The sequence below is a fragment of the Limulus polyphemus genome, unplaced genomic scaffold, assembly GCF_000517525.1.
Source record: "Limulus polyphemus unplaced genomic scaffold, Limulus_polyphemus-2.1.2 Scaffold1558, whole genome shotgun sequence".
NCBI lineage: Eukaryota > Metazoa > Arthropoda > Merostomata > Xiphosura > Limulidae > Limulus > Limulus polyphemus.
In genome coordinates, this window is record NW_013667168.1 from 41,833 (window position 1) to 55,649 (window position 13,817).

The 13,817-nt window shown below is 35.1% G+C and overlaps 1 protein-coding gene across 1 annotated transcript in view; it reads left to right on the forward strand.

Annotated features, from left to right (window-relative positions):
- LOC106464086 (ubiquitin-conjugating enzyme E2 H-like) overlaps positions 1–11,922 on the forward strand; it is a 41,100-nt gene extending 29,178 nt beyond the window's left edge. The window contains exons 4-7 of the mRNA XM_013924197.2: positions 794–833; positions 2,232–2,284; positions 3,280–3,408; positions 8,917–11,922. Of these exons, the coding sequence (XP_013779651.1) occupies positions 794–833; positions 2,232–2,284; positions 3,280–3,408; positions 8,917–9,035 (341 nt within the window). The 3' untranslated portion in view covers positions 9,036–11,922. The remainder of the gene's footprint in view (positions 1–793; positions 834–2,231; positions 2,285–3,279; positions 3,409–8,916) is intronic.
- The last annotated feature ends 1,895 nt before the right edge of the window (positions 11,923–13,817 follow it).

Here is a 13,817-nt window from a genome sequence, read left to right on the forward strand (position 1 = left end):
GTCGAATCTGAATCACTTGAAAAAAACACGGGGGTGCTTAACTTTTTTCCAGGTGTATATATATATTTTTTTTCTTTTTCTGTGGCTATGGCTTTTTTCATGTTTATTCATTAATCTATATTACTTTTGTAAGACTTTTAGGTATCTGTTAATATTAAGAGACTAGTATGCAACTTGATAATTACCTGGAAACAAGGCATAAACTGTTCATTATAAATTGGTAACATGCATGCCTAATTCTTTACTCACCAGTATGGTTTATCATAAGTTGGTGTTACTTCAATAAGAGCATTTTATAATCCTCTATTGCACATTGTAACTACAGGCAACAAGTCTTTGTTGCTTGATACATATACAAATATTTTGATTCTGTAGTTGAATGCTCTTACTTCCAGGTTACAGTCTGTATAAACCATTGAATTATTTTTGTTGGTACCTCAATTGAACAACAATGTTACTTCAAAGTAACATACCCATTTAAAACTTATCAAAATATATTTCACAAAAACATTTTTTTGGGGGCTGTATTGACCTTAAGTAAGAAATTTAAAGAAAACATATTTTCTACCATATTTTCATAATATGTGTAATAAATGGTTAAACAGTCATGGAAGTGTTAAACTTCTGTGCTACTAAACATTTTTTGTACAGTATAGTAGAAAACATTTTTCCACCATATTTTTATAATCTGTGCAATAGAGAGTTAAAATCATGAAAGTGTTGAACATGTTTGCTACAATTAAATTTTTATTTTTACCTGATTAATTCATGTGAAATTTATGTTATGTTGCAGGTTTTATAAACAAGATTTATCATCCAAACATTGATGAAGTGTAAGTAATATTGTGTGTAGATATGTGCATGCATGTTGCAGTTTTAAAGGACAGTAGTAGCTGTAATGGTTTTCTTGTACCTTGCAAAGACAGGTATAAATACTCAGAATATTGTTTCTGTAAGGTTCTCTAAATATATTTTTATTTTGTGCATCCATATAATATTTAAATTCATATCATATTCATATGTCAGTTTTAGAGGGAAATAGCAAAAAATGTTTTACTTGTACCTCATATTTAGTTTTTGAGCTACAAAACATTTAGGTTTTGTCAGAAGCATGGATCGGTGAATTGAGCTGTAGGCATAACACCACTTTATTACTCAGCAAGGCAGTGTCTTATTGACTCTTGCACTCGTAGCATTATTTAAAAAAAGTTCAGTGTTTGTTTAAATAAAATCATATACTGTATTATTTACAAGATTAAAGTACAATAGAGAATATAGTTCAGCTTTTGCTCAGTGTTTGTGGTACATGTGTAAACTTAGGTGTATTTCTTTATTTCAAGTTAATTTTTCTACTAACAAAAGAAAAATTAATTTAATGACCTACATACTGTATTAATTATTAGATATTTTTCACTCTGTGGATGTATCTTGTATTTAGACATTTTCTTTTCTAGCTCTGACCATAAAACCAGAAATTGTGACCTAAAGTAGAATGGTTTAGATTTTGTTAAAGATTAGTTAGTTACATCATAGAGTTGAAAGACAAAATATTTTAGGCATTTACTGTGATTAATATTGAATCAGGCTACTGAAAAGAAAAAAAAATTAGCTACACTGACTTTACACTAACTGCTAATTGTTTTTAAGTTGGGTAGTTTGTAATCCAATGTCATGAATACTTCTGTTAGAGGTTGGTATATTGTAACTGCTATGAAACAGCACTGTTACATAAGTTTTTTGTAATATATTTTAGCACTTCATTATTAACTGGCCCATTACATTCACTTTTCATACTAAGCCAATTGTATGTGAGAGTAATGTTAAATCTGATTGTGATGTTTAGTCTCAGTTGCCTTTCTAACTGTCATGTTTTCATTTATAAATTATTTAGTGGGTATGCATTCTTGCTTAGAATTTCCTTTTTTTGTTCTTTTAATATTATTTTTCACACTTCAAGCGAATCTTAATAAACATATTATTTTCTGTTATTTATTGTGTGACTATAAGTCAAATTAAATAATAAATTTGGTGTGTTTTTTTCAAACATTTATTCTGATTTTGTTCAAATCTATTCAATTGAAGTGGTCTTTCTATTACACAATCAACTGTTCATATTAGTAAAACTGGACTTTCTAGAAACAGTATTTACATCCAGTTTTTATTTATCTGATTTGTCAATGGAGGAGAAAAAAGAACCAGATAACACAACTGATGCTTTTTCTAATACTTAGATCAGGTACAGTGTGTTTAGATGTTATCAACCAAGCATGGACAGCACTGTATGGTAAGTGTGTATATAAAAGTTTTTTTTTTATTTTTGACTCAAGCACTGTTAAGTTTTTTTCATGCATCTGTTAAAAAAAGTTAATAATATGCTCTTTTTATGTTTTTTCATCATTTTTAAATCTTTGTAAGTGGTATTAGTCAAAATCACTTCTACATATTTGACTTGTATAGCAACTGTAAACTATATTATTATATTAATTTTCTGAGGGGTATGCCCTCAGACCCCCCCCCTCCTAAATTGAGCTTTTAGCAGCTTCTTATACTCTTTAATCTCTCATTGTAAAATCTGCATGTCTAGCCAAGCACCCCACTTTGCAACTCCTTCCTTCACCATTGATGCTTTCTCACAAACTTTTACAAAGAGTATTTTCTTTAATGTATGACTTTATGCGTGCATATTGTAGAGCATTCACTTGTTAATTATGTATTTAATATTTATACTGTATGTGATGTTTTAAGAGTAATTAAAACTTTAAAAAATTTGTAGATTGGAAATTTAACTTGTTATTTTGTTTATGCTTTGTTTCAAAACAACATAAAGACACAAACAAAACCAAAAAAATATCAGTGTTAGAAACTTGGGTATAAGGCATATTGAAGTCTTTAATATAACCATAGAAAGTCCTATGGATTAACCATTAATTACTCTGCATTTAAATTATGTTCTTTAAAATGTAATTTGCTTCAGAAAATATGTGAAAAAAACCCCTTAATGCATTATGCATTACTGTGAATTATTGATGAAAATTATGTGTGTAAAAAAGAAAATCAGTCTAGCACAGTAGAAAGTTTCATACGAAACTTTTTTATATGTTTATCTTTAGAATAGTTTTTCGTTCATATTTGGTGTGCCACGAAACATGGTGCATGTTTTGATAGCAGGGGTGATTACAGTGGGCAATATTTTATTTATAATTTCTCTAAAATTACCAAATGCATCCAGTATGTTTCATATTATATCAGAAAATCATGAGATGGACGATTTTTTTTTAGATCTTTCCAATATTTTTGAGTCATTTCTGCCACAGTTATTGACCTATCCTAATCCCATTGATCCATTAAATGGTGATGCTGCTGCTATGTATCTACATAAACCTGAAGACTACAAGAAAAAAGTTCAGGGTAGGTTTTCTCTTTGATTGTAAGAATATTTTATATGAAACTCTAATGTGATTTGTGATATACATGTTATTAGAAAGATTTGAAACAAGTTGTTTTGTATTTATTATTACTGAAATCCAGAAAAAGGGAAAATTATTTTATCATATTAATATTATCTTTACTAGCTTTTCTTTTTGTTTTTTAAAATTAATATAAATGGTTTTGTGTTTATTTATTATTTAATAAATTTTTACATGAAATTGATGCACAGGTAGATAGAAATTCCACATTTTCCAAATCATACTTACCTCCTCTTACACTACAGCTATTACTCGACTGCCAGGGTCTCTTCCTTTGCCCATCTAAGCATTGGTTTGTTTTTTTCTTGCTTGCTCAAGTCTTTTATACCCCACTTAATTGCTCTTGGCAATATTTGTCTTGTGACACTCTTCACCTACACCAATGTGCCTTCTACCGTGGTCCTTATATAAGCACCTCATTCAGCTAATGTTACCACTTTTTCTCAACAAATTGTTCTCTGACAGGTTTTTCTGTGCTTTGATCGTTGGAAATACTTTGAGCATTCTTCATGTTACCATTATCCACCCAGCCTGTATGTCTTTAATCACCTGCAAATCCTTGGAATTTTGGAACTTAGGGCTATCAGAGTTTTGTTGATCTGGGGGTAGAGAGAGAGAGTAGTGCCAGTTCTTCCTTGGTTTTATTCTCGTCGGTTTGTTGGGCCCATGAAGACAGGAGATTGGTGTCCAGTCATCGATTCTTCTCGTTTATATCAATTCTTAGATTCTCCAAGGTTCACAAGTGACGCATTCCTCACTCTGATTGTGGATGTACAAGTTTAATATTGTTGGTTCCTATCTGCACATTACCATGGTGATGGTATCCCACAACTATCGTCATTTTTATTTTTGTGCACAAGGGTGAGGTGTGGCAGTTCAGGGTTCTTACCTTTGGACTAACATCAGCACCACATGGGTTCTGATTAATCGTACAAGCTTTTTCTTGTCATCTTCATTCCCTAGTCCTGTGCATATCATTCCATGGACAACTGGTTACTGATTACAGCATCTCATCAGTTGTCAGAATGTCACATCCAGATTCTACTTTCAGAAACAACCAAGGCAGGCTTCATTATCAGAGCTGAGACATCTATTCTCGCTGCAACACAATACGTCGTCAAGCTGTTCTTTTTTTTCATCACTTATCTCCGTCAGGCTCAACTGACTCCCATCTGGCTCCATGCTATAGAACAGGAAGTCTGACTCTTACTCACCTCTCCTTCTTCCACTGCAAGGGTGGTTCTTTCTCTTTTGGGAATGTGTGCATCATTTGACTCCCTCATGACTTCGGGATGAGCACACAAGAGAATCATTCAATGGTCTTTATGTGACCAATGAATCATAAATATCAATTCACTGGATTCCCCAGTTTTCTGATTCAGTATCATTCTCTTCGATCTCAAGTGGTTGTTAGATCGAGACGATATTAAGATATGGGTTACTCTGTTGGCAACTCATCCAGAGATCCATCTCTGCATGAATGCCTCACTTCAGAGATGGGTACATATCCCAACTGTCAGGAATTCCAGGGTCTACGGTGAGGATTCTCCACACAATATTTTAGACTTTCTTGCTCTTCAAAAGGTGATACCTCATGGTCTGGGCTTATTAAGGGGAAAATCGTCAGGCTTCACTCCAACAATTCCATGGTGGTATCTTGCGTTTCCCATCAAGGGAGCACTTGGTCCAGGGCTCTTTGTATTTGAATCTTGGATCCCCTTTCTTGGGACTACTTCTACCATATCACCCTACTAGCTTGCCATATTCTAGGGGTGATGACTTTGGTGGCAGTTCAATTGTCTCAACCCAAACAGATTCTCCCAACAGAATAGATGCTGCATCATAAGATTTATGATGGATTAGCTCTCATTTTGAAACACTGATGATTAGTTGGTTGACCACTCATTGGAACACCCATCTACTGACAATTTGGTCTCCAGTATGTCACCCTTGGGCTTTGGCAATGGATGTATTCCATCAGGACAGGATGGAATTACAACTCTAAGCCTTCCCTCTAATTCATGTTACCCAACCTATTGTCGGGTCCTATTGAGAGCATCAGACTGGCAGCTACAACCTTGTTTCTGCTTCTGCAGTACTTGCAGGATTGCCTACCTCTTCTACTTTCTCATTGGCCATCTCTGTGGAGGCAACCATGATCTGACATCATACATACAGCTATCCAGAAGCTGAAGCTTCAGACATGGAGGCTATGTAATCCTATGCACAGTGTTGAGATTTAACTTCTAAGGTAGCCATGTATCCGTCTCAGTCTTGGCTTAGTCCTGTGATGGAAATTTATAAATGGAAATGGACCACATATTGTCAATGGTTTATTGAGAGGAGGTTCAACCCACTTTGATCAGAAGTGCCAACCATAAATCATTTTTTGTCCTAGCTCTTTGGCAAGGGTATTGTATCTACCACAATTGACCTGTATAAGGTGGTCTTATCAACTACCGCTTGATACTAGAGACAAACATTCTTAGAGTCCCCAGTACTTTATGGCTCCCTCAAGTCGTTCCAGTTACCTAACACCTGTTTGAGACCTTAGCCTCATGTGTCATGTATCACCTTTCCCTGAAGGTTTATTTTTTGTTGCTGCTGACCTTCAGACATCTCCGGTCAGAGTGGTTTGCACTGATTGTGCACAGAATGCTTTATCATTCTACCTACATCATCAGACCGGTTTTTCTTCCCTAAGACACTGGCAGCCAAGGAAGGGAATAAATCATTTTCATTGATCACTATTTCTCACATGACTGATCAGATTTTGATTGTTTGTTATGTCCAGTGAAGGTCTCGAAGGTTAATTGCCCATACTAATGCCTTTAGAGATGCTAGACAATGACTTTTTATTCATTGGGATCATTCAGTTTCTCAGGATTTATCCCGTTACAGTGACAAGGTGCATAAAAAATTGATCCATATCACTTATTCTGGGCTCTCTTTGAAGGCGAGGAGATTTCTGCAAGTTATGTCTAATCAGGTTCATCACATTTCTATGTCCTTAGTGGCCCAGTTGAATTGCCTGCTGGAGGATATTGTGTGGGCGGTATGTGAACCTTCCCCAATACTTTTATCTCTCATTGTTTGCATGCTCTGGCAGTATCTTCATCTGAGGGTTTTCAACTACTCTGTGTAGCTATCTTAACCACTTCTGCTAGATTATACTTTTCTTTACCTTTCAGGGTCCCTTACCTCATTTTCACAGGATCCCACTCAGTGGTGAGTGTTGCTGAGGCAGGTGTGCTTTTATCAGACCAATACCCACTAGCAACCACATATTCAATATAGTTTATCTATGTTGGAACAGGCTCTGTAGAAATGACATGTTCCATAAGACCACCTGTAGACTGACTGGGTGTTATTACTATACTATGCTGGACTGTCACTCATGGACTATCATGAGAAAAGCATAAGGGGATCCTGCCTGTTCCTGTTGATCATTGGATTGAATAAATCAGGGTGTGTTTGCTTTTAAAAATTTAGGGAATTTGATTCACCTATTGCACTGTTTCCAGAGAACTGTTCCTCAAGACTACTTCAGATTCTACAAGTGGAGCTAGGGAGTTCTTACCACACCCAGTTTACAGTCACTGGGGTAGTGGACAGAGGCTTTTCCTCCAGACTGTTAGAGTAAATTTCCTGCATTCTTGGAGAAGAGGGCAAAGTTGGGGCTCTCCTACCTGAGTCCCTGGATGTTTTTCCCTAGATGTTGGTAAGAGAGGCACCAGCTTGGCTATCCAGTTGGGTTGAGCATGACCCTTCTTTTTGATCAATATTGATTCCGAATGCTGAATGGTCCCATTCCAGGATCTTGGTTGAGCACAGTTTGTTCCATATCCTCCCCATAATTCCAGAGACAAATAGAATTTACCTTGCCCACACAGTTGGGGAGTGAGGATGAGTGTTCATAACTCCAGACTGGGTGATTTCTGTTTCCTCAAGTTAAGTATGGCATACAGGATCCCCTCATTTCAAATTTCGGGTGCTGCCTTTCTGCAGGTTGAGGGGAGGGTTTGTCCACTCTGGTGATGCTTATCTTCTTGTTGTGATTCCTGTGGCTTGGAAAGCATCACTCGATATCTACAGGTTGGAATCAACTCACAAGTATATATATATTGCAGTCCAATGGCCTTAACCACCAATGTGGGATATAGGGACCATAGCCTTGTAATTCTAATCCCGAGTAGTGGAACCTCAGCTATCTGGTTGGAGCCTGGCCAATAGTGATAAAAGAATCGTGTAATTTTCTACCCACAGTACACAAATTCAGTTCCGGGTGAAGAGCATACTTGTTCCGGATGTAGTGTGGTTCCTCCACTAGGGTGCCAATCTTCAATCGGCACACCCATGATCTTTGCAGACACTTTTTATATGAATAATGCCCTCATGACCTTTCCACCTTATCATTGTGGGATTCTAGCTATAGTGTGAGTGTAGATAAGTATGTTTTGGAAGTTAACATTTTTTTAAATGGAAAATATATTTCCAATAATACTTGCTTCCTTTCACACTCTCCTGCCCTTCCTCCCCACCAAGAGCCAGTGTTAGAGACTGCAGATAGAGTCAGTCTCAAAAAAGTGATAATATTATTTGAATGATGTGCTTATATACAGTATCAGGATAGAGGGTGCATTGATGTAGGTGGAGAGTTTCATGAGCCAGATATTGCCAAGGGCAGTTAAAAGGGGAATAAAAGACTGGAGTAAGTGAGAAAAAAATCAGACTAGTGCTTAGATGGGTAAAGGAAGGAAATCCTGGCAATCAAGTAATAGCTGTAGTGAGAGGAGATATGGTTTGAAAAAGGGGGAATTTCTATCAACAGTTGTTAAAACTAGCATTTGCTCACCAGTCTGATATAGCTAGAAGATATGGAATGATAAGGGAGCATATAAAAATTACATAAAATGTATCTTAACATTATCATTATAAGATTTTTATTTAGTAGAAGAAACCATAAGAAAAAAGTAAACAATATTCTTGTTTAATATGTTTATAAAATGATATTCAGTGTGCAAAACAAGAGCACGATTTGGCGTTAATGACCATTTATCTAATCTGAGTACTTATTTTGTGAGTATAAGGACTAGCTTGTAATTAGAAAGAAATTTTTTAAGGATCCACCTGATGATTGATGGGTTACACAAAATATTATATATATAGTAATGGTAGATCATTCCAGTTCCAGTTAGAAATAAGTAGTAAACTGAACCCACGTACACCATAATTGAGATTCTACATGCCACTCATAACTAAACCATAATAATTTATGCATTCATACTGTAGATCTAGGGTATTAATACATATAAAGAGATAGGTAAATTTTGCTGGTTCTATTGTGGAATGGCATGTCTGTGTTTCTAATTTATGAAGTTTTACAAATGTTTGATAAAGAAGTAGGCTATTAATCACAACAAAGGCTTTGTAAAACTTCTATTAACAGACTATGTGAAGAAATATGCTACAGATGAAGCCTTGCAGGATCAAAATGATGAGTCATCTGGATCAGAGAGCTCAATGAGTGATTTTTCAGAAGACGAAGCTCAAGATATGGAGCTTTAACATTTTGACATTTGGGAAGGGTCATTTCTTACCAGTGGGTTGGAGGGGATGGGGTAAGATTTAACAGGGTTGGGGGGAATACTCATTTACATGTTGCATTGTGCATAAATTCATCATTTAAGACTGTCATAGGAACATGAGTAGTGATACAGTGACAGAATTTTCTATAATGTAACATTGTTGAAAATAACCAGTTATTTTATTAGTTAACAATGTGAATCGACTTCAACCATTTTGCCTTCCTTTATTTATCAAGCTTAAAAGTTCTTATAGATTGTATAACATTTGTTTTTACATGAAAGTCATGTTAACAAATACATCAGTTACTCTCATGAGGCATTGTTTCCATATAGTCTCTCTTTTATTCTTATATATGTAAAGTTTTGAAATCTGTTTTGGGTATTTTTAAAGAACAACTTATAGTTAGGTACTCTGTTATCTTAAATCATTGGGTATATTTGTGGTTTCTACTACAGGACTCCTCAAAAGTTAGTTGCCCTAAACTTAAACCTCTTCTGTGTGGATAACATTTGCTTTGCAATTCCAAAACTCATTATTCTTTGACAGCCTATGTTGCACTTATGTACTATCAATTTCTTTTGTATGTAAGTCTGAAACATACAAAAATTAAAAACCAGTTGTGTATACTGCTGTGGGACAACTAATTTTTGGGCCAAACTGTATATTGTCAAGATTTATATTGAACTGATCAAGTTTTGTAGTTACATTCATTGAATGCTAGTTATTAAGGATTTAAATTTTGCTTGTAGCTTATATTGTTTTTCATGAATGTTAAATATTAGCTTATTTGTTGAATTTAGTGAAATATGATCTTTAGCACAATGGCTCAGACCTTCTACTGTGTTTAAAACAGTTAAAATTAATTTACTGCCTGTTATTAAATTGAGAGAGTAGTGTTTTATTTTACATTTCTGATTGGTTTTGATAATCTACTACAGTTGTAGAATAAAAGAGAGAGGAATGAAGTTAAGATATCTTCATAATAAAGTTGTGTGGTGATTTTTAGAAATTTTTCTAATGTTTCTACTGTGTAAATATTAATGTTAAGTTAGTAGCATATTTAGTTTTTGAAATATGCAACATTAAATGTGCATGACGTTGTTGCTGTTTAACAACATGATATGTGTATTAATAGTAATATTTTTAACTTCTACTTTGTCTTGTTGATGTTGGTTGTGCTGCTTCAGTGTTGAAGTTTGTTTTTAATGTACATTATATTTTATCAAATTAAATCTGAAAAAAAGTAGTGTTTTTTCTGTCAAAATCACTATAAAACATTGTAAATTTAGAATGATTCTTCACATCCCATTGTTTGTACTAGCATATTTATACATCAGGCTTTTCTTTGTGGTGAATATTTGTTACAGCATATAATACATCTTACAGATCTCGGGCATATTAAACAATTGAAGGCAAGTCATCATTGCATTTAATTAGGTCTAACAGTTAAGCAAACTAAAATAAACTAAAAATACCACAATGTTAAAAGTTCACAATAATTTATTTAAAACAGCACTAGGCTCATTGGACATCATGTACATGTTTCATTTGTCTGCACTACCACATAACCATCATGAAAAATGTATTTATAGTTTTTCTTTATTTTGCTTCCTATGTTGATGGGGAGTCCTGTTTTCCAAAATATATAGCATTGCCCAATAAGCATGATGCCATTTTAAATAAATTGTTGTGTCGTTAGTTTATATAATTCATGCACAAATACCATTTTTTTACTGAATTTTCTGGTATTTTTTTGTAGTTTCTTCAGTAAGCATTTACAATACATTGTAATGTAAGATACTTTGTATTGCAAGAAAAATAGACTTGGAATCATAAAAGTAAATTTGTTCTCACTTCTGAAGATAAATGACATACTTGCATCCATCAAATACACAGCAACTTTATTATTATTCTATTTTGATCTTAAAAAAATTTTTTAAATATATGGTTACAAGTTAGAAATCAGTATGGTCTGATATTAAATTCAGTCATAACTCGTAATAATCTCAAATGTAGTGTATGAAGTATTTTAATACATTCTTTATTACAAGCTTTCTTGATCAAACCTTGTATCTACAAACTACCGATGAGGTGAATAATGCGACTAAAAGTTATAGCAACAGTCTCTTTTGCTGTTGTATTAGTTACTAGATATTTGATCAGTAGTTCTACTTTTCAGTTTGTTTATGATAGAAATATACACTTGAACATAAAATATGATTTTGTTTTACATAGCTCTTTGAAAGCTCTTTTCACATTTATTTTAATTATTGAAAGTACAAGCAACAAGTATTCTATTTTTACACATAAATTTACATATCTGCATTGAAAAGTCGGCTAATTATTTCTATGAGTAATTTTACAATAGTGTTCCAAAGTGTATGTATTAAAATGTCTTCAATCGTTGCAAGTTTTAAACCTTCAAATAATTTCACTTAGTAGAAAATTGGTTTAAAAGCTAGTTGCAGACATTACATTGAATATTAATAGCCAATAGGTATACAGCTATAATGTTTAAAGATTGATCAAAATAATCTTTCATATGTACTGAAAACTGACCCTTTCTTTGTGCAAATATCTTTCCTTTTGTTTTACAATCATTTATGAAAGACTGTTTCTTGCACTGAGATAATAGCCTTTGTCAAGGTTTCTTATATATTCAAAGTAAAGAAAAACTTCAGGTGCTGAAAGAATTTGTTATGGACTAAACAGGGACAGTTTCATAGTGACTTCCTTTTTTGTTTTCATTTCACTTGTGAAGACATTTCATATCATCAGATCTAAGTAGTGTTTGCTTACAAATGACACTTCTAAATGAAACATTTAATATTTTCCATAATCATTGTACATAGATTTTAGATATATTAACACACACTTATGAGTTGAAGTTCATTACCTCTAGTTTTTTTGCTGTTTTAAAGTAGTTAGATTTTTGTCACTAAAGCAACTTGTATACCATTATGTATCTTTATTTTTCAATAAAATTTTAGTATTTGTTGTTTGCCATGAAGTTTTGATGAATAATTTTTCTTCTGTAATTCAAAAATATATTTTATGTTTTAGTTACTATGGTGAAAAAAAGAAAATATGATATTTAGGTATGATATTATCTTTAAACATGCAATATGCCACGGACCATCCACAGGTTACTGTGGCTTCTGGCTCAACATTATCAGCTGAGGAGGTTTCAGCCCTCGTCCACTGGGAGTTGGAATCTTTCGTGTGGTCTTATGAGTACTCCTGAACTTCAACCAGTCTTTCCTGCCCAGGGAAGGCTGGGCAGAATGACAAAGATCTAAAGTCTTCCTCCACCTTCCTTTACTTTGCAGTGTCAGTTGACACCTGTAGATGCACCTCAACTCTCATCTACTTTTCTGGTCTTGGTGACACAGGTATGTTATGTTTCTTTTTTCCCTGTGTCAAATGACCCCCCACAAACTTTTCGTGTTTTGGCAATGAGTCATCATATTATGCATTGACAGTCCACACGCTGCCAATAGTTTCAGTGACTACCGAGAAGGTTCAGGTCCAGTTGGGGCAAGTCTGTTCTATTTCGTCCCTCTCTGACAGTCCTTTACCACAGATCCTTGGGTTCTTTGGGTCTTGTCAGAAGACTCTCTCTGTTTTCTCACCCCTCTTCCTTTATCACCCTTTCCTGTTCCCTTCCCTCCTCCTCAGGATCCCATTTCCAGCCAGTGACTTTCTGAGGTAACTCAGGACCTTCATCTCAAGGGTGATATAGAACACATTTTTCAATTCCTTCAGAGGTTCTATTCCCGGTTATTCGTTGTTCCCAAGAAGACCAAGAACTGGTGTCCAGTCATAGACTTTCCCATCTGAACCACAACATAGACATTCCTCAGTTTACTTTGAAGGCTTTCACTCCAGGTCTTTGGATGACGGAGTTTGATGTATCAGATGCATCCCATCATATCCCTCATTTCCCCTGCATCCCATTGGTACATTTGGTTTGTCCACAAGGATGGTGTCACCAATTCAGGGCCCTTTTGTTTGGTCTGGCCTCAGCTCCCTACATTTTTTATTGGGTGGTTAAAGCTTTAGCCTGTCTGTTCCACTTTTAAGGGCTACATTTCCATCATTATATGGATGACTGGCTCTTTTTGGCTTCCACTCTTCCAGCTTCTTTCATCCACACTCAGTTTCTTCTTGGAGAAGCTGCTTGTATGAGTTGGCTGGTCATGATGGAAAATTCCATTCTTACCCCAACCCATCTTGGGGTGTTTTTAAACTCCCATCTCAATTGGGTTCCAGCAATCTCCTTCAACTGAGTTCTGTGGAGCTCTTGGTTCAGAAGGCTCAATCCTCTCCTTCTCTACCCACACGAGAAGTTCTATATCTCTCGGGAACTTGTGCTTCTCTGGAGGCCTTTATTCCCCTCAGTTGTGCTCACGTGAGAGCTCTTCAGAGAGTTTTACACAATGAGTGGGACCTCACCAAGGTTCTCCTGGATTCTTCTATCTCCCTTCCTCTGTCCCTTCAAGTGTATTTTGCCTGGTGGTTGGACAGAGACAACACCACAGCTGAGATTCCTCTTCCTGCTACTAGACCAGATTTGCCTCTTTTCTCTTTTTGCAGATGACTCTCTGATGGATTTAGGGCATATTTAGACAGGTGAGAAATCTTGGGCTGTTGGTCACCAGTTGAGTCAGGTTTCCATATCAATCTTCTAGAACTCCTGGCTGTCCATTGGGCACTGGATCATTTCCTTCCAGTCCTAAGTGCAAATTGGTTATGATCCAC